At 39.5% G+C, this 22,503-nt stretch overlaps 1 protein-coding gene across 4 annotated transcripts in view; it reads right to left on the bottom strand.

Moving 5' to 3' along the window:
* Window positions 1–22,503, bottom strand: part of ofd1 (OFD1 centriole and centriolar satellite protein) — a 99,542-nt gene that overhangs the window by 44,261 nt on the left and 32,778 nt on the right. For all 4 annotated transcript variants that reach the window (XR_015758913.1, XM_043700576.2, XM_043700577.2 and 1 more), the window contains 6 exons: window positions 21,586–21,705; window positions 18,823–18,896; window positions 16,749–16,840; window positions 6,456–6,645; window positions 4,744–4,874; window positions 2,467–2,578 (listed from right to left, as the gene is read on the bottom strand). Coding sequence is in view for 3 of the 4 variants with exons in the window: in XM_043700576.2 (XP_043556511.2) it covers window positions 2,467–2,578; window positions 4,744–4,874; window positions 6,456–6,645; window positions 16,749–16,840; window positions 18,823–18,896; window positions 21,586–21,705 (719 nt within the window). In the remaining variant the exon portion in view is untranslated. The remainder of the gene's footprint in view (window positions 1–2,466; window positions 2,579–4,743; window positions 4,875–6,455; window positions 6,646–16,748; window positions 16,841–18,822; window positions 18,897–21,585; window positions 21,706–22,503) is intronic.

Below are 22,503 nucleotides of genomic sequence, written 5' to 3'. Positions count from 1 at the left end.
TTCTGTTCGCCGAGCTGGGAATTTGTGTTGGGAGACATTTCGTCCCCTGTCTAGGTGACATCCTCAGTGCTTGGGAGCCCCCTGTGAAGCGCTTTTGTGATCTTTCCTCTGGCATTTGTAGTGGTTTGAATCTGTCGCTTCTGGTTGTCAGTTCCAGCTGTCCGTTGCAGTGGCCGGTATATTGGGTCCAGGTCGATGTGCTTATTGATTGAATCTGTGGATGAGTGCCATGCCTCTAGGAATTCCATGGCTGTTCTCTGTCTGGCTTGTCCTATAATAGTAGTGTTGTCCTAGTCAAATTCATGTTGCTTGTCATCTGCATGAGCAAAACCAATGTAGTGTACAAAATCCCATGCAAGGACTGCACAAAACACTACATAGGACAAACAGGAAGACAGTTAATGATCCGCATCCACGAACACCAACTAGCCACGAAACGACACGACCACCTATCCTTCGTAGCTACACACGCAGATGACAAGCAACATGAATTTGACTGGGACAACACTATTATTATAGGACAAGCCAAACAGAGAATAGCCAGGGAATTCCTAGAGGCATGGCACTCATCCACAGATTCAATCAATAAGCACATCGACCTGGACCCAATATACCGGTCACTGCAACGGACAGCTGGAACTGACAACCGGAAGCGGCAGATTCAAACCACTACAAATGCCGGAGGAAAGATCACAGAAGCGCTTCACAGGAGGCTCCCAAGCACTGAGGATGTCACCTAGACAGGGGACGAAACGTCTGCAACACAAATTCCCAGCTCGGTGAATGTATTGGTGCTTATCTCCTGCATCAGCAGTACCCAAAGTTGAGTTTAAAAAATTCTTAAGAACTTGACCCCTCAAAATCCTTCTGTTCCTCCACATCATGAAGTTTTTCACCACAGCATAATTGTTACTTGCTTTCTTTTTAAACAATATAACAAAGTATGTCACTTATTTATCGGTAGTTAATTATAGATGTCATGGTTTCCCAAAGATCTATCATCTCATCAGTATTCCCATTATTTTATTTGGGCCTAAGAATTAGTTACATTGCCTTTTGTTTTAGTATTGCCTGCAAACATGGGCATCACTCCACCTAGCATTATGACCAAGTGATTGATGTGCAATGAACAGAAGCAGATGTAGACTGGATATTATACGGCTCTGCCTAATATTTTCAGGATGGAGTCATATAAGGTTCAGTGACCAACCCACTACCTTCCTACCCATTTCCAAGCTCATCCCTATCATGAAGGCAGGAAGAAAGGGTAGGTGAGTGTTAAATTGAAGGGTGCCCCTTGTCCATTGAGAGAAAGCCATACAACATTTGCCCAGTTCCTGAATTCCCCCAATGAACTGCACCTGGAGTCCATGGCCCTCCTTCATAGGTCTGTATGCAGTCCCAGCAGAGCGCACGATGGACCTTTGGTGCTGCTGAAACCACTGCTCGATCACATTAGTTGGCAGCTCCATAGGCTTGTATATTCTCCAACTGTGGGATTTAAGTCCTACCAATAACCTGTTTCGTGGGCTCACAGTATATCATAAATGCTGAGCCAGTTTCTAGCCTGCCCTTGGCAAATCTCCTCTGAGGGAAACTGTCCATCCATCAGTTTCAACACAGTTGTGTCACACTCTTGCAGAGGTAAGGGTAAAGTAGCCAAAATCCTAGAGAGCCATAGGGCTGTAGTCTCAGTAAAGAGAGACAGCTAGCAGTGGTTTAACCTGAAGGTCAATACACCTCAGGGGAGGCTAAGAAGGCAGGATCTTCACAGTAACCTCAGCTGATCTGGGAAACGAACCTGCACTGTTGGCATAACTCTGTATTGCAAACTAGCCATCTAACCAACTAAGCTAACTGACCCTTTCATACAGAAAGCAATTACATTAAAAATCAAGTTAATCATCCCAAAAATTAAGTTTCTTTTAGAAAAAAAACCTCAATTTGAAAACTGCACTGAATTATAACCTTGTTTTCTTTACTAATCAAACAAACTTCTGTCAACTGATCACTTCAAAATAAATCATCACATTCCTACAGTGTGGAAACAGGCCATTCAACCCATTGAGTCCACATTGAAGAGCATCCCACTCAGATTCACCCCCCTATCCTATTCCTGTAGCCCCACATTTCTCATGGCAAACTCACCTCACCTGCACATCCCTGGACACCATGGGCAATTTAACATGGCCAATCCACCTAACCTGCACATCTTTGGACTTTGGGAGGAAACTAGAGCACCCAGAGGAAACCCACACACAGGAGAAATGTGCAAAATTCACACAGACAGTCGCCCAAGGATGGAATTGAACCCAGGTTCCTGGCACTGTGAGGCAGCAGTGCTAAATGCTGAGCTACCATGTGAAAGTTCAAACAGCTATCAATAAAATGACAGTTTACAAAAGCTAATAGACAAGGTATAATTTGTCAAGTAAATGAACTGAATTGTTGTTACAAGCGGCATACCCAACTGTGTTTGTCGCAGCTGAAGTTTCAAATCATCAACCTGTCCATTCATTCTTCTGGTTTGATCCTCATATTCTATAAGTTGGCTTCTCAACTTTGCACACCGCTCCATCTGCAGCAGGAAAGATCGGTTCAAAAAACACTATTACAAAAATTTACAAGATGACAACTCAGTGAATACCTTTTCATTTTTCTGTATTTCTCCTATTATTTTTAATTGTATAATATGGATAGAGTTCTTATTTCAATTTTCTGAGCTTAATTGACTATCCAAAAACAAGGAGAACGTGAGGACTGCAGATGTTGGAGGTCAGAGACAATAAGTGTGGTGCTGGAAACGCACAGATGGTCAGACAGCAGCCGAGGAGCAGGAGAGTTGACGTTTCAGGAATCTTCTTGAAGAGCTTAAGCTCGAAACATCGAATCTCCTGCTCCTTGGCTGCTGCCTGGCCAGCTGTGCTTTCCCAGCACCACCCTTTTCTAAACAAAACCACATTGGGTTTCTACAAAATAGAGTATTCAAACTTAAATGCAAAATCACTTATGAAAATGCAATATAGGTATCTGATGTCAGCCCTTTTAAATATGATGCAACTGGAATAATAAGTACACCTATACAATTTTGAGGTTATCGCCTTTCCGTCTGATCGGGTCAAGTTAAAATTGGGTTTCAACTGCTTATTCAGAACAGCGCTACAACAAAGTTATGCCATGCTGTTAGCATATCTCTCATTTATATATGCATTACATAAGACAACAACAGAAAATATTTCAAGGGGAAGGGCAAGTGCAAGTCAATAATGTTGAACTAATCATCAAGAGATCATGGCTCAGATGGGCAGAGTGCAACTTTAGGATGGTGGATGTGCAATGAACGAAGGGAGACTAGATATTACCAGCTGAAGGAAGGTCATATATTCAAAGGACATTCAAAGACATACAAGGACAAAGCAAACAGTATTTAAATCAGTTGCTGGTTGCTAATTTTTAGAAAGTTGCTGCTGAAAATCAAACTCAGAGCAATGGCCTAAACACAGAGGCATGCAACATGGAAACAGACCTTTCAGTCCAACCAGTCCATGCCAACCATTGTCCCAAACTAAGCTAGCCCCATCTGTCTAGATTTGGCCCACATTCCTGCAAACCTTTCTTATTCATGTACTTATCTTAGTGTCTTTTAAACTTTCTAATTGTGCCCACATTCACCACTTCCTCAGGAAATTCATGCTGCACGCGAACCACCCTCTGTGTAAAAGAATTGTCCCTCATATCCTTTCTAAATCTCTTTCCTCTCAGCTTAAAAATGACCACTAGTGTTGAAGTCCCACATTCTAGGGGAAAACACTTACTATTAATCCTATCTATACTCCTCTAAACCTATAAACATCTCAACCTCCCACACTCCTGTGAAACAAATCCCAGCCTTCCTTTATTACTCAAACCGTCCATACCTGACAATGACCAGTTGTGTGCAAATGCAAAACATCAAGCATCCAGTTGGTGAGGAATAAAATAAAACCCTCAACCTCTGGTTTGAGGCTCAAGTTCTAGCTGCTGCAGGTAACAATGCTCAGTGACAGCCTCTTTTGTGAAGTGACTGCACTGAAATGTTTGCATTGAACACATACAGTGATATAGTTTCCAGCACTGTGCCCTCTTCCCTCATATTGCAGCTGCTACTACTATCTGGTGTCTCCACGGCTGCTTACCCCTTATCATGCAGGCCCAAAGGTATTTTACAAGACTACCTATGACTGAAAACCATTCATATGCAATCAAAAATAATGCAACATCAAAACAATGTTCTAAGAAGCTAGAATTAAGTCCCAGAGCTAGCCAGAAAACTGAAATATGTCCATAAGTTAACCAATAGCCTGAAATGACAGACCATCAACTAACCTGGCACTAGCCCATGATCCCTTTAAAAAGCATTGATAAATAATGTTAACATGTTCCATGTATTTTATGGGGCAGCTCAATCCATTATGACAGGAAGTATACTTTCAACTTATGGGCATACATTTCCTATAATTGGCCACTTGTTGCCTGTAAAACAGGTATAGTACAAGCAAACGTCTGGGACAATGTATGGCACATTTGTCTCCCAAAACCTTCACGCCACATTAAAGAACAATTTCTACCCAGGAACTGCAGTCCTGTCATGTATAGTGCCCCGAAGCCATTATTCTCTGTATACACAAGATGCATTTTTGATGGATGACTGTTAATATGAACCCTATAATAAGCAGAATGCTCATGTTTCAGGCTATTCTTTACCTCATTCTGTAGCTGTTGTTCCAGACTCTGTGTTTGGTTTTGATATTCATCTTGGTCAAGTTTTCTTGAATATTCTACTTTCTTTAATTCAGTGTGAAGAGCTAATTGAGCAGCAGAAGGTTGATTCAGCCCTGCAAATACAATGTTTAGAAAGTTTAATCTATGTCACGGTTTCAATTAATACCTATATGTTTCAACATTTGTACGATTGGAATTTTAAAATATTTATGCATTTACAGTTTTGCTGTACTAAACCACTGGAGAAAATAAAAATGACATAGTTTATGATGTTACATTAATACTGTTTTTGAATCATTCACAAGGAATGTATATATAAGAGCCAAATTTGAATTCACACACTATTTTTGGTTGAGAGATATGAAAGGAAAATTTATTGTTTAACTCCTTTAATTATCCATTATCCTCAGGTCTTTACTAATGAGAAAATCCATATACAACGCTCCCTTATAGTACTTTGTATATTGTTAGATGTACATAACAAGAATTACATGGAATTCCAACATGGCAACAAGTCATTTGGCAATAACTCAGGTTGGTCTTAATCTTCCAAACTAGAAGTTATGTTAGTGGATGAGCAATCCAAAGGCTTGGTCTCACAGCCCAGATAATAGGAGTTCAAATCCGGCCGTAAGAAAATTTTAATTCAATTTAAGAAAAAAATCTTGAAATAAATATTTGGTACCAACATATGATCATAAAGGTGTCAGATTGTTTTAGAAAGCCCAACGGGTTCAATAATGCCCTTTAAGAATAATATTTTCTATAGGATTCCAGTTCCACATCAACTGGTTGAATATTAACTTCCCTCTGAAGTTGCCTAGAAAGCAATTTAGTAATAGGATCACATTCTAAATGTGATCCCAACACTGAATATTTGATAAAAAAATCTGTAACTCCATGGTTGAGTGGAATAAACCCAAATGTTCTCCAAATATTTCAGAATTTAGATGCATTTAATAGGACCAAAACAAGCTGTTGCAGGATTAGCTTTGAATTACCCATTGTGCACCAGTGAGTTTATGGCACTGTAATTTCCTTTGATACTTTGAATTTGAACAGGGCATATTTAGTTGAGATAAAACAGAGCACAAACTTGAGATATCTCTATCTTGAAATGAAAGGAGTGTCATACTCCTGTCCGGTGTCTTCCTTGCTATTCCCCCTTGTCACACAGGCCTAAAGGTAGTTCGACCAGACTACCCATGACTGAAAACTGTTTATATGTCATCAAAATAGTACAACATGAGAACAATTTTCCAAGAAGCACGTGCCTGGAGCTAGACAACAAACTAAAATATGGCCATAAGTCAACCAACAGCTTGAAATGACAGATCAACTAACCTAGTACCAATGTACAATCCCATTAAAAAGCATTGAAACATAATGTTGATATGTTCCCTGGATTTTGTGGGGCAGTTCAATCCAATATGACAGGAAGTGCACTTGCAACTTTTGGGCATGCACTTCCTGCAATTTGCCACTATGTGCCTACTTAGCACCTGTGAAACAGGTCGTGTAAGAGCAAACCTCTGTTATGCAAGTGTATGGCACATTTGTCTCCCAACCCCCAACCCATACAAAGAACATCTAATATCACGCGATTGTTCAAACGTTAACCATCTAAATGTAACTAATTACCTTGTAATGTGCATGTAAGAGCATTCTATTTCATAGAAACAAAATACACTAACTTTCAAGCAGTTTCTGATTTTCATGATGAACTTCATCAAGCTGTTTCCTCAGTATAGTAATCTCAGTCCGAAGCTGTACATTTTCTGTCTTTAACGTTGTATAGTCTGCTACATCCTTTAACTTTTCATTCAACAGCTCATTCTGCTTCATTAACAAACAAACTTGGGCTGTGGCTGCATTCATTTCCACCTGTGTAGCACGACAAAATCTGATAAATAACTTATCTGTATCAAATTTCAGAAGAATTATGCTATACTGCAATTTTAGAGCTAGATTTTCCAACGATTCAATAGTATAGTTAGTGAACCTAGTCAATAGATCATAATATTTTGTGTAAAAGGATATACAATGTTTAACTGAAGAGAAGAAGACACGTTGTTTTAAATCTTAATATGTTTCTTCGTACAAAGATGAACAACACCGAAAATAAAATTTTGCCTAGAATTTAGATGAGATGTAAAAACCTAAAACACCAAAATTGCAACTCTTCTCAAATTAGGGAAGGCAATGGTATCATGGTAATGTCACTAGACTCGTAATCCAGAAACTCCAGGCTCATGTTCTGGGCATGTGTTTGAATGAAATTTGAAATCACAACAGTTTCAATTTGCAACAATCTGGAATAAAAGCTAGCCAAAAGCAGTCACCAAATCAATATTGATTGTTATAAAATCTATCTGATTCATTAATGTCCTTTTGAGAGGGAAATCTGCCATGCTTACCTGGTCTGTCTTTATCTGTGACTGCAGACCCACAGCAATACAGTTGATTCTTAAGTGCCCTGGACAATAAATACTAGCCTCACCAGCGGCACCAACATCCCACAAGTAAATTTTAAAGAAAAAAACTAGTAAACCTATGAGGAGCAACTGTTAGACAAAAAAAATAAACAGTCTGTGATTGGAGATGTAATAAGTGACTAACGGTGAGGGGCCAGGACTGGAAATGGCCAGAGTATCCGAAGTTGTCAGAACAGAGTAGCTGGGGAGGGAGCTACAAATTTGGGAATAGAAAGGGAGGCTACATGAACGAGAAAACGGTTTTAATCTTGTCAAAAAAGAAATACTCAGCTAACCATGAGCCAGGAAAACCTGAAATCACCGGTAAAATGAATTATTAGCAAATTAACATGTTATCTCTAGCTTAAAGCCATATGTTCATGATCTATTTATATGGAAAGAAAACGAAAATATGCAATTGTAATGAACACTGCAGACATCAAGTAATGCTGAAAAATGATGGATTTTGTCAAAGCTTTTCATCTTGTACCCAACAGAACAATTCACAAGAAATGTTAATGCAAACAGAAAGCGATATTATACTGAGATGAGAATGCTGTTTTGTTGGCATGTGGACAATAGAAAAATCAAAATGCAGCCCTGAAAATCAAAAGTAGTCCTCAAGAGAATATCAAGAAGAGAGCTCAGAAAATGGAAAGATTTTCCATATTAACCATATGTGCCAAAATTGGGAGGTATGTAGCACAGACAACACAAATGCCATACTGATGAAATCAAAGCTTTCAGGCAACATTTGAGAGAACTCAATCATCACTGAGTATATTCTCTAACACCGCCAGAGATAGCATGGTGGTATACAGTGAGGAGGGACAGGCCACAAGAGTTCTCAACATGACAACATCTGGCTTATGCCCTGAAGAAGGGCTTATGCCCGAAATGTCGATTCTCCTGTTCCCTGGATGCTGCCTGACCTGCTGCGCTTTTCCAGCAACACATTTTCAGCCAACATCTGGCTTGGCACACCAAATACAGCAAGGTAATGGTCCCAAAAAAAATCCAGCCCATATTTCAGAAGATCTCTGCTCCAGGTCTAACCACAGTTCTAACAAAGCTGTTCCACTGTGTTTACTTTACTGACATTTATCTGATAAAATCCAAAATTATCCAAGTTTCTACTGTCTAAAAAAGGACAAAATCAAACCAACCAATTATTGCTCCATCAATCTCTTTCCATAATTAGATTAGATGAGATTCCCTACAGTATGGAAACAGGCCCTTCAGCCTAACAAGTCCACACCGACCCTCTGAAGAGTAGCCCACCTAGACCCATTTTCCCTCTGACTAATGTACCTAACACTATGGGTAATTTATCAAGGCCAATTCACCGGACCTGCACATCATCGGACTGCGGGAGGAAACCGGAGCACCCAGAGGAAACCCACGCACACACGGGGAGAATGTGCAAACTCCACACAGTCACCAGAGGGTGGAATTGAACCCAGGTCCCTGGCGCTGAGGCAACAGTGCTAACCACTGAGCCATCTTGCCGCCCCAATAATAATAATAATAGGACGAGCCATTAATAGTGTGATTAAGCAGTATTTATTCACCAAGAAATGATTTAGTTACAGTTCTGCAGAGACCAAATGGATTGACATTTCATTGCAGCCTTGACAGAGGTATGACAAAAGTTGGCATTAAGGCAACATTTGACTTAGAGTGGCCTCAAGATGCCCTCATAAAATTGAGTCAATGGGAATGTGAGAATACTTTCACATGGCTGGAGTCATAATGTAGCATAAACAAAGACAGTCATGCTTTTTGGAAGTCAATCATCTCTGCTGCAGGACACTGCTATAGGAGTTCGTCGAAGCAGTGTGCTGTCCCCAACGACCTTCAGCTGTATCAAAAATCTTCTCAACTTTGTTTTTTTTTTAAAAAGTGTGAAGTTTACCGTTAATGCAATGTTCAGTTCTACTTGCAGCTTCGCAGACAATGGAGCAGTCTGTGTACACAACCAGCATGACCTGGATAACATTCAAGCATGAACCGATAAATGATACCATTCAAGTCACCCAAATGCCAACAACGAACGTCTCCAAAAAAAAAGGTTTGACCACCTACCCGTGACATTATAATATTCGCAGAATCCCTGGTTATCAACATAGTCCAGAAACCTAAATAGTCCAGCACAAATAGATCAGAGACTTTCTCCTCTATATATCGACTTTTTAAAGGATCAATTCAGCTCCAACAACATAAATAGGCTCTACACCAGCCACAATAAAGTTTAATCAGCACACCATCATCAACTTAAATGTTCATTCCCTCCACCTCCATGACCACAGTGCGTTCATTTAGGAGATTAACTATGGGAACTTAAGTCTTTTTCAACTGTAACTTCAGACTACAGGCCTTCACTGTACAGACAGAAAAGGCCAGGAGGCATTTGGGGACATCACTACCTGAAAGCACCCCTCCTAATCCTTCACCATCCTTACGTGGAAACACATCACTGTCCCTTTCTCATTGCTGGATCAAAATCCGAGAATTCTCTCCCTCTGGAATAGCACTGTGGAGATGTCTTCTCCATGCACTTTGCACTGGGTGAAGAAGCTGGCTCACCACCACCTTCTCAAGAACAATAAATACTAACATTATCAGTGATGACTACATCCCTTGAATAAATACAAAATAAAAATCTGCTGTTCTTAATAGTTTCAAGCTCATCTTAGACTGTCCTAGGAGGGACATCATTTCACGTAAACAAAAAGTAAAATATTGTAGATGCTGAAAATCGGAAACAAAAAGAATGCTGGAGAAACTCAGCATGTCAGGCATCACCTGGAGAGAGAACAACAGTGTTAAAAAGTCATATCAAACTCAAAAATAAAACTCATTTCTCTCTCCACAGATGTCAGACTTGCAGAGTTTCTCCAGTATTCTCATGGTTTACCTGGGACATCATTTAAATTGCGATGAAAAACTAAGAGCATTTTCCATTTCAAGCTGCTTTTATTTTACATTGGACTCAAAGCTAACCTAGGACAATTAGACCATGAGACATAGATGCAGAGAAAGGCCAATCAGCTCATCAAGTCTCTGAGGCTACTCATAGAGTCTACTTACCCTATCCATGCCCCTCATAATTTTGTAAATCTTTATAAGATCACCCCTCAACCTCCGATGTTCCAGGGAAAACAGCCCCAGCCTATTCAACCTCTCCTAAGAGCTCAAATCCTCCAACCCGAGCAACATCCTTGTCAATCTTATCTGAACCTTTTCATGTTCCACAACATCTTTCCGATAAAAAGATCAGAAATGCACGCAATATTCCAAGTGGTCTAACCAATGTCCTGTACAGCTGCAACATGACCTCCCAACTCCTGTACTCAATACTCTGAACAATAAAGGAAAGAATACCAAACACCTCCTTCACTACCATTCCTACCTGCAACTCCACTTTCAAGGAGCTATGAACCTGCACTCCAAGGTCTCTTTGTTCAGCAACACTCCCTAGGACCTTGCCATTAAGTGTATAAGTCCTGCTAAGATTTGCTTTCCCAAAATGCAGCACCTCACATTTATCTAAATTAAACTCCATCTGCCACTTCTCAGCCCACTGGCCCATCTGATCGAGATCCTGGTGTAATCCGAGATAACCTTCTTTGCTATTGACTACACCTCAAATTTTGGTATCATCTGCAAACTTACTAACTATACCTCTTGCGTTCACATCCAAATCATTTATATAAATTATGAAAAGTAGTGGACCCAGCACCGATCCTTGTGGCACTCCACTGGTCACAGGCCTCCAGTCTGAAAAACAACCCTCCACCACCACCCTCTATCTTCTACCTTTGAGCCAGTTCTGTATCCAAATGGCTAGTTCTCCACGTATTCCATGAGATCTAACCTTGCTAACCAAACTCACATGGGGAAAAAATAAAACACAATCAAGTTTGTGAGACATGATTTCCCATGCACAAAGCCATGTTGACTATCCCTAATCTGTCCTATCCTTTCCAAATACATGCACATCCTGTCCCTCAGGATTCCCTCCAACAACTTGCCCACCACTGACGTCAGGCTCACTGGTCTATAGTTCCCTAGCTTGTCCTTACTACCTTTCTTAAACAGTGGCACCACATTAGCTAACCTCCAGTCTTCCGGCACCTCACCTGTGACTATCGATGATACAAATATCTCAGTAACAAGCCCAACAATCACCTCCTTAGCTTCCCAGAGAGTTCTAGGGTACACCTGATCAGGTCCTGGGGATTTATCCACTTTTATGTGTTTCAAGACATCCAGCACTTCCTCCTCTGTAATGTGGACATTTTTCAAGATGTCATCATCTACTTTCCTACATTCTATATCTTCCATATCCTTTTCCACAGTAAACACTGATGCAAAATACTCATTTACCCTCTCCCCCATCTCCTGTGGCTCCAGACAAAGGCCGCCTTGTTGATCTTTGAGGGGAGAAAGTGAGGTCTGCAGATGCTGGAGATCAGAGCTGAAAATGTAATGCTGAAAAAGCGCAGCAGGTCAGGCAGCATCCAGGGAACAGGAGAGTCGACGTTTCGGGCATAAGCCCTGAAGAAGGGCTTATGCCCGAAACGTTGATTCTCCTGTTCCCTGGATGCTGCCTGACCTGCTGCGCTTTTCCAGCAACACATTTTCAGCTCTGATCTTTGAGGGGCCTTATTCTCTCCCAAGTTACCCTTTTGTCCTTAATGTATTTGTAAAAACCCTTTGGATTCTCTTTAACTCTATTTGCCAAAGCTATCGCATGTCCCCTTTTTGCTCTCCTGATTTCCCTCTTAAGTATACTCCTGCTGCCTTTATACTCTAAGGATTCACTCGATCTATCCTGTCTGTACCCGACATATGCTTCCTTCTTTTTCTTAACCAAAACCTCAATTTCTTTAGTCATCTAGCATTCCCTATACCTACCATCTTTTCCTTTCACCCTAAGGAGAATATACTTTCTCTGGACTCTCGTTATCTCATTTCTGAAGGCTTCCCATTTTCCCATCATCCCTTTACCTGCGAACATCTGCATCCAATCACCTTTTGAAAGTTCTTGCCTAATACCGTCAAAATTGGCCTTTCTCCAATTTAGAACTTCAACTTTTAGATTTGGTCTATTCTTTTCCATCTCTATTTTAAAACTAATAGAATTATGGTCGCTGTTGCCAAAGTGCTCCCCCACTGACACCTCAGTCACCTGCCCTGCCTTATTTCCCAAGAGTAGATAAAGTTTTGCACCTTCTCTAGTCAGTACATCCACATACTGAATCAGAAAATTTTCTTGTACACACTTAAATTCCTCTCCATCTAAACCCTTAACACTGTGGCAGTCCCAATCTATGTTTGGAAAGTTAAAATCCCCTACCATAACCACCCTATTATTCTTACAGATAAGTGAGATCTCCTTCCAAGTTTGTTTCTCAATTTCCCGCTGACTATTTGGGAGTCTATAATACAATCCCAATAAGGTGATCATCCCTTTATTTCTCAGTTACACCCAAATAACTTCCCTGGATGTATTTCCAGGAATGTCCTCCTTCATTACAGCTGTAATGCTATCCCTTACCAAAAACGCCGCTCCCCCTCCTCTCTTGCCTACCTTTCTATCCTTCCTGTAGCAGCTATGTCCTGGAACATTAAGCTGCCAATCCTGTCCATCCCTGAGCCATGCTTCTACAATTGCTATGATGTCCCAGTCCCATGTTCCTAACCATGCCCTGAGTTAATCTGCCTCTTGAAATAAATGCAGTTTAATTTATCAGTCCTACCTTGTTTTCTGCTTTGTCCCTGCCTGCCCTGACTGTTTGACTCGCTTTTGCTCTCAACTGTACCAGTCTCAGATTGATCTCTTTCCTCACTATCTCCATGGGTCCCAGCCCCCCACCTTACTAGTTTAAATCCTCCTGAGCAGCTCTTGCAAATCTCCCTGCCAGTATATTAGTCCCCTTCCAATTCAGGTGTAATCCGTCCATCTTGTGCAGGTCACTTCTACACCAAAACAGCTTCCAATGATTCAAAAATAAGAATCCTTCTTCCATATACCAGTTCCTTAGCCACGCATTCATCTGCTCTATCCTCCTATTTCTGCCCTCACTAGCTCGTAGCTAGTAAGTAACTAGTAAGGAGTAATCCAGATATTACTACTCTAGAGGACATCTTTTTTAAATTCCTGCCTAACTCTCTCTAATCACCCTTCAGAATCTCAACCATTTCCCTAACTATGTCGTTAGTTCCAATGTGTACAATGACCTACTGCTGGTCCCTCTCAGAGACATCCTTGATCGTGGCACCAGGGAAGCAACACACCATTCTGATTTATCACTGCTGGCCATAGAAATGTCTGTCTGTACCTCAGACTGGACAGTCCCCAAAGACAATCGATCACTTGGAATCTGACTTATCTCTCATTACATTAAAGCCAGTCTCAATATCAGAAAGTTGATTGTTCGTGCTACGTTTCCCTGAGAATCCATCACCCCCTACATTTTCCAGAACAGTATACTTGTTTGAAATGGGGATAGCCACAGAAGACTCCTGCACTACCTCTCTTACCTTTCATGGAGTTAACCCATCTACGTGACTGTATCTGTGACTTTTCTCCCTTCCTATAACACCCCCTTGCTCTTGTAAATTTCTCATTGCTTCTAACTGACTCTCCAACCGATCCATTCGAATGACAGGATTCACAACCAACAGCATTTATTGCAGATATAATCCACAGTAACCCGTAAACGCCCACATCTAACAAGCAGAGCATATCACTCTACTTTGGGCCCGTTTTGCTTCTTTCAATCTACAGACCCAGAAAATAACACCATCTTAATCCTCTACAAAACACTGCTCCAGGTTAAATTAATACTTATGGCTTATATTTTAAGTTTAATCAAGAGACATAGCTCAATAAAACATAATAAAGAAAGAACCCACTCTACTCACTACTGCAGATTTATTTTAAACCCGCGCTTAAAACGTCCACTTATCTGTTTCTGTGCTGTGACCTCTCCAAACAGGTTCCTTCAAGATTAGTTGTGAATTTCACCGTTTTTTAATTTTGCCCAGATCCACTCCGATGTCCAGCGATATGTGAATTCAACAGGAAAGGGAGTAACTGCTAACTCTGTTAGTTAGCAATATGGTTTCTTTCTCTCTCTCTCTCCTGCAATGACCTCACCATGTGCTTCCTTTGTCTGTTCTTCTCCCTTTTAAAAGTGCTGTTGTATTGACTTTTTTTCCCAAAGTTCCAAAACAATGCAACAGCATATCAGCAGTATTTGCTGCTCCTAGAATTCGAGGAAATCACCTCCTATACCTAAATACCTCAAAAAAGGAGCAGCTATTATAGCCAGAAGTTTTTCCCATCCTCCATCTTCGACTCCCAGAATCCTCCTCAAATGAGATAATAGCTGATCTGATAATCCTCATTCCATTTTCCTGCCTTATCCCCAACACCCTTGATTCTATAATCATTAAAAATGTTTCAGTCTTGAACGTACTTAACAATGCAGCCTTGATAGCCCTTTTCGATAAAGAATTCCACGGATATACTATTCATTTAAAGAAGTTCCTCGTCATGTCTTAAACATATGACTGCTCATTTTGAGATTATGCCCACTGGTCCAAGACTTTTCCACAAGGGCAAACAATCCTTCCACATATGTCCTGTTAAGTACCTAAAAAATATTGCATGTTTCAATAAGACCACCTCTCATTCTTCTATAACGAGTACAGGCCAAACCTACACAACTTCTTCTCATAAGACAATTCCTTCATACCTGGTATCACCTCAGTAAACCTTGTTTGAAGTGTCTCCAATGCCAGAACACTTGGTTCTGATATAACGTGACATAACTCCAGATCGCATGAGTGTGGAACTAAGAAAACTGTGTAACAATCGTGCTATTTAGGCTAATGGGGCCAGAACTGCATTATAGCCAATACAAGTAAGGGAAGTTCGCATTTTACAAGTAAGTCTAAATTCTTCAATTGTGTTAAAGGCAATTCGAGTTGAAGAAACACACATGTAGCAGAACAGAAGGTGTATCTTTCCCTAGTTATGGGGCTCAAGAACTCTTCACAGTATTCAAGCTATGATCAGACTCCTGCCTTGTATTGCTTTCGCAAAACTTCCCTACTTTTATACTTCATTCCCTTTGAAGTAAAGGTCAACATTCCATTGTCCTTCCCTATTACCTGCTGAACTTGAATGATAGCTCTTTGCGATTCGTGGACAAGAACTGCAAATCCTCTTGTTCTGTAGCTTTTCTGCAGTTTTTGTTTTCTATTTAAACAATATTCAGTTCCTCTATTCTTCTTGTCAATGCACATTAACCTCACATTTTCCTATATTATATTCCATCTGCCAGGTTTTGCCTACTTACTTAACTTGGTTATATCTGACATAAATCAGGTTTCTGAAAAGCAGAGAGGGTAATCAGTTTTTGGCCTCCTCTTTATTTCACTTGTGATACTACTTTAATTATCATTCTATCACACTTCCATTAGGATCACATTTTTCAGTACAAAATTGTCCTGTAGAATAATCGGTACTCTGATCAGATCAAGAGTTGCTACATAAAGTGCAAACTCATGAATAGGCCCAAGGCTGTCATTTTCTGCTCTGAAAACTAGCCAGACTACCCTAGATAACCCAGTAAAGGTGCTTCAAAGATTTCAGGAACAGGTGAAGCTAGATGATCCATACTGCTGCGTAATAGTAGACACACAAATGGTATTCTCCTCTAACAGGACATTGCCTTCAAGTCAAAACGTTCTTCTGATTATGAAGAAGCTATGTATACTGTATGTCACATTCCAAATAGCATATCCCATCAACTATTCACAACCGTCAGAGGATTGACAATACTCAACCAACTCTTTTTTGCAACACTCAGAACTCAGTGACTAATGCTGATATGGTTCTGCAACCAGACAACACTTTTTAGATTAGATTAGATTACATTACAGCGTGGAAACAGGCCCTTCGGCCCAACAAGTCCACACCGACCCGCCGAAGCGCAACCCACCCATGCCCCTACATTTACCCCTTACCTAACACTACGGGCAATTTAGCATGGCCAATTCACCTGACCTGCACATTTTTGGACTGTGGGAGGAAACCCACGCAGACACGGGGAGAACGTGCAAACTCCACACAGTCAGTCGCCTGAGGCGGGAATTGAACCCGGGTCTCTGGTGCTGTGAGGCAGCAGTGCTAACCACTGTGCCACCGTGCCGCCCTTATTAAACACTTATTAAACAACACTAACTGCATCACAAAGAACATTAACGCTCAATTTAAGATTATCAGTTGGGCTCACAATATAACACACTCATGCTTTTGAGAGGCTCCATATTTCATGCAGTCACTTTTCATGCAGTATAAATTGGTATTCATTCCAACATCTGGTATTCTTGTAATTCTGACCTGTTCAGTATAAAACAAAATGCCACAACAGCATCTGTTTTTCAGAAATACTCAACTTCTGTAGTACCATGTGACTATTCTAAACAGTTTACCTCCATCTTCTTAACTTCAACACGAGCTTCTTGCAGTTCCTCTCTTTTGGAATGAATAATAACAGACTCCTCGTGCAGTCGAGCTGCCTCCACTGTTGAGGGAAATCATCCGTTGGTGACTTATACTATAATGTTTCTGTTACCTTATATGTTCAATTTCAATTTATTTTTATCTTTAAAATGTATTTAAACAGCTATCTAGGTGTTAGTATTTGTTATCTCATATCGTTACTACAGGAAACCTTTCAGATGATAAATTTTCATTGTAAGAATAGCATATTCACATCCCAGCTTAAGACATTGTACATATATGATTCGCCCTGGTTAACCTGGTTGCACTGGTGAAGAACTTATCAAAATAAAAATTAAGCAGTAATCACAACATTCAAAGCTTACTTACAATATTAAAAAAACTTGTTAAGAACAATTTATTTGACTTCCACCTAGGTTAAGCATCGAATATGCATATTTGGAAGTCTTTTTGATCATACTGGCCATCAACTCCTTAAGTACCAGAGATCTGTAGTAACCCCACGAAGACATCAAACAGACCCATGCAGGAGTCGCCATGATCCTTGGGGGCTTTATGTTGAGGGTTTATTTTTGACAACTCAGAGGGACGAGGAGGCTGGGGGATGTGGAGAGCATGGTTATTTTAAAAACATGGTGGTAGAAAGGAAGTAGAGAGTGCCAACTTCTCACGCAGTCTCTCCAATGGGAAAAGAACACCCTCCAATTATAATAATCTCCTTTTCCCTGTGAAATCTGTGAATTCCACTTTTGCCCAGCTGCCCACACCAATCAAATTACAAGCTTCATATTGACCTTCAATTGCATATTCACAAATAGTGACTAAGCTGCCAATATTGGTACAAATCTGCATTATGGGAGTGAGCTCAAAAGTGGGTGCAAAGACGGTGAGCTACCCATGTCCCTATATTACATGCCTCCTTGCCAAATACACATTTGGCAGGAGCATGTAATATTCAGTGACTATGCAGAGGCAAGAAGTCTCCTGATAAGAAAGGCAACCAAGAGTGAGCAGGCATCCACAAAGAAACAAAAGAACAATAAAAAAATGTACCTATTGTGGGGGCTGCAACAGCAATATCAAATTAAATATAAAATATCCAAGTTTGGTGTAGGCAATTACAAAGGCAGATGCCCATGAATAGAAAAGGATTTCTCTTTGCCTTGTGCATCTTTTGGTCCACAAATAGTGTTATAAATGCTATAAATCTTACAGGTTCAGCCCCTAGTATCTCCGTTGGGAATGCAAGAAATCTCTGCAAAATCAATTAAAAATAAAAACAAGATGAAGGTATGCAACCTAATCCACTTACTATAAGCAGATTAGTTACTTGTTCATTCCTGATTTCCAGTTTTAAGAGACAGCGTGCAGATTGAGGCCTGGATTGAAATTTCAATTTTAAATAAAAATTCCTACTTGCCCCAAACCTACTCAATTTTTTGTATTAAAATTTCCTCATTTATTATGTGCAATGTGATAATATAGATGCAAAGATTCATTGAGGTGTTGATAAAATGGATCACATTGTAAAACAGCAAAAAAGTTATTTTGTATAAAACCTGGATAAAACAACCAGTGATTGCAAGTATAAATAGCCCAAAAGCTACAGCTCTTGATTTTGATTGAAGAAAATAAGTGGTCAAAAAAGGTAAAAGAAATTGTAGTTCAGCAATTAATTGTTTTTCACCAAAGTTGGTTAGATCAGATTTGAATATGACTTCAACAAAGAGGTAAAATTGACAAGCTAGATACTTCCATATTATTATGTCTTTAAAAGGGCAGCTCAATTCAAGACCAAAGGCACTCTAAATGTTTTCAAAAATTAAGCAACAGCTTTCTCCTGTAAATGGTCTAGCCAGATTGATATGTCACACACTGTGCATTCTGTGCTTAATCATATTTTTCAAACAAGAAACTTATTTGTAAGAATATTAGAATTCTCTTGTTCATATAGATGGTGTGGTATTTATACAGAATCTACACAGATGTGCAATATTGTAAATCCTGTAAAGTGTAATAAAGTTGCAAACTTATAAAACAGACCTTCAACTCTCTTCTCGTTTGCTACAACCTTTTCCATTCTTTTACGATGCTCTTCCTGTAGTTCCAGTTGATACCTATGCAGAAGATTGAATTATTTTAGATAGCACAATAAAACCAAATTTAAATGGAATAAATGTTAAATCTTACTTACAAAAAGGAAGGTTGAAGACTCTCAAAAGTTAGACAAGCCTATCAATATAATACAGAAATACAAACATTTGTAGTCATGACATTTTTCTAGCAAAGGTCACTTTCACATTTATTATTAAAGATCAGATGAGCCAGAAATGTGAAAGAACAAAGGAATTAAATGAAAATAAAATTTAGAAGTGATTCACATATAACCAAAACTCAAATTCTGGTGTGTTCCTGTCAACACACCTTTAAATTAAACTTTGTAAAAAGAGATAGGTGTATATAATAATTTGAACAGCAAATATTAGCAAAAGCACATACACCACTTCTGTCTCCTTACTGTGATTTGTTTCCACAGGTACCAACAGCCATTCAGTATATTAACCTTTAATCACAACTTGTGTAAACACAGGCAGAGAATAGAAGTAGCAATTCAATTGTAGAGAGGCACTACAACCAAGCATGTCCTCACCTAATGTTGAAACGGCATTTTCAATACAAAATCATTAAAGAGTGATAAGGAACAGACATTTTGCTTCAACATCACCCTTTTCTACATCAGGGACCCCAAAGCCTTGCCATCTCAGCTCAAATCAACCCAGCTGCAATGATCAAGGCTCAAACTTGACGTCTTTCTAGCCCCTCTTGCTCAGCACATCATAAATTTATAGAGAAAGCCACATCAGGACTTAATCCAAAAAAGAACATGCGTTTCTCAAATGCATGATGATACATGTGATGCAAAGACTGTGATAAATATTTCCTTGAAACATCTATTTAAATTCGCATGATCAAGTTGCACAAAATGATGCACCAACTTGCCAGTGTAAAATATTTCAATAAAGAAAATCTTATCACTGTACCAAAAAGAATTCTACTGAAGTAAATCCTCATTTACAAAAATAATGAGGCATTTAGGAATATGCTCTTCTTCAAAAAAAAATTCTTTGGGCATTCTCATGGTACACTACATTGGATGGTTGAAAAGTGTGGTGCTTGAAAAGCACAGCAGGTCAGGCAGCATCTGAGGAGCAGGAGAGTCGACGTTTCGGGCACATGCCCAAAACATAGACTCTTCTGCTCCTCAGACGCTGCCCAACCTGCTGTGCTTTTCCAGCATCTGCAGTCCTCACTTTCCCCTATATTAGAGGGCTGCCATGCAACTGTTACAACCTTGGTAAAAATCAAGTTTCAACTTCCAACTGATTGTTATATCTGAGGCCGTTCATGAACTGAAATGTTTTTCAAAAGGAAAAAACAGGGACCTAAATGGCAATAGTTGTCACCTGACAACAGACTGCAGCAAGCTTTAAGAAATCCATGCAGAATAAATTAAGCTGTATGCCTTCAAGTTACAATTTTGTTTGAAAATATCGAAACTAGGCAACTGAATTAGGCATCAAGAGACAAAGGTTTTTTTCATTTTAATCAAAACTTATACAATACCTTCACATAATAGGAGATAAATGCCTAACCAGCCAGTTAGCCGGCCTATAAAAAACAATGGAGTTAGATATATACACAATTAATCATATTTCAACAGCTGCTTTTAGCAGCAGGCGAGAGAGAAATAAAACCAATTATTAACAGCAAAGACTGGAAGGCACTGAACAAAAAAAAACAAACGGCTGATGCTGTGAATCAAAACAAAATCAGAAATTGCTGGAAAAATTCAGGTCTGGCAGCATCTGTGAAGAGAAAGCAGAATTAACATCCAGTGACACTTCTTCAGAACTGACTGTAGCTGGAAAAAGGTTAGTATATATGCTGAAGATGAGATGGAGGAAGGAGGAAGGAGGAAGGAGTAAACGACAGATAGAGATGGAGCCCAGAGACAAAAAAAAAGCCGAGCAAACGAAGGAATCTTCTGCATATGTACCACTCTTTTTCAGCTACAATCAGTTCTGAAAAAGTATCACTGAATCTGAAATATTAACTCTGCTTTCTCTCCACAGATGCTGCCAGATCCTGCTGAGTATTTCCAGCAAGTTTTGATTTTGTACTGGAAATTTTGTCTCTCGTAATTTCATTCCCATCATGTTGAAGGCCAAAATGATTGAAGAGGCAAGTTGGTGAAACATGCATTCACCAAAAACTAGAGATTCTACAAATTTCACTACTGCTAAGAATACAATACACCACTAAACAGCCACGGTCTCAGATTCAATCACAACAATTTAAGAACTCTTTAAAAAAAAATTAAACCATGTAACCTTTATTCTTTCTGTGCGTACCAAATACTCTCCCTTTTTAAACTTACTACATTTGTTTGATGTTGTGCTTTTAGTTCTTTCCTTTGAGGTTAGCAAATAATAAAGTTCACCTTTTACTTAAGAAAAGATTGGTAATTTTCTTTTTTTCCTATGAACTAAGTCTTGAGTGAAGTGATAACTGTAGGCTGAAAAAACCTTAAGGTGTGACCTCAACCTGAGGGAGTTAGAAAGGGAACAGAAACCTCTTTCTCACTTGGTCATAACACAGCATTAGAACATTGGTATTCTAAGCAAAATAGTTGCATTAAAAACATAAAATAGGAAGAGAGTTTGTAACTTTGTATCACAGTTGCTACACATTGAAGGTATATATGTTCTTTGATTTAACTGTGTCCTTGTATCATGCATGGCTTACCTGCACAGTTCATTTTTCAGCTTCTGCTCGTAAGTCTCCTCAATATTTTTCACTGCAAGCTCCCGTCTCCGGAGATCCTCCTCTAAACTCTTGTTCTTTTGGTCATGCAAATCCTGAGTCCTGACATGACAGACAAATCGTTAAGGAAATCTGTACCTGAACCCAATTCATACATACTCTCAGGAGTACAATGTCATGACGTGCTATTCTGCAGTCTAATAACTCATAACATATATTTTAAAAATTAATAGTTAAATACAACACATACCTAAAATGCACTATTTTTTATTTTGTAAATTACTTGACTCAATCTTACTTATAAATGAAAATAATTAACTTGGTAGAATGGTAAACTGGATATGTAATTTGTAATTATCCGTACAAGCCAAAGTCAGAAGTGCGAAAGGTTAGCTATCGCATATTTTAGCAAATCATTATAGTTCCGTGCTCATGATTTTGCACAAAATGAAAACGTAATCTTGAATTGAATTGAATTCATTGTCACGTGTACGAGGCACAGTGAAAAGCTTTGTCTTGCGAACAAAACAGGCAGATCACATAGTTAAACAAAATAGATAAGTAAATAATAGGTAAACAGCAGCAAACCAAAAATACAGGTACAGGCGAATGCTAAGAGTTTGAGAGTCCATTCAGTATTCCAACGACAGTAGGGTAGAAACTGTTTCGAAACCGGCTGGTGCGTGTGTTCAGGCTTCTGTACCTTCTCCCCGATAGTAGAGGTTGTAGAAAAGCCAGGGTGGGACGGATCTTTGAAAATGCTGGCGGCCTTTCCTTTCCACTACAGTTGAGAGGTTGGACTTTGTGATTGTCCGGACCAAGTTCACCACTCTCTGTAACTGTCTCCGAACCTGAATGGCACAGTTGCCATACCAGGTAGTGATACATCCAGGCAGAATG

This window comes from Chiloscyllium plagiosum, unplaced genomic scaffold (assembly GCF_037043375.1).
Source record: "Chiloscyllium plagiosum isolate Xiang-an unplaced genomic scaffold, Cpla_swu_hap1 HiC_scaffold_12, whole genome shotgun sequence".
Classification (NCBI taxonomy): Eukaryota; Metazoa; Chordata; class Chondrichthyes; order Orectolobiformes; family Hemiscylliidae; genus Chiloscyllium; species Chiloscyllium plagiosum.
This window is presented reverse-complemented; position numbering and strand designations above follow the sequence as displayed.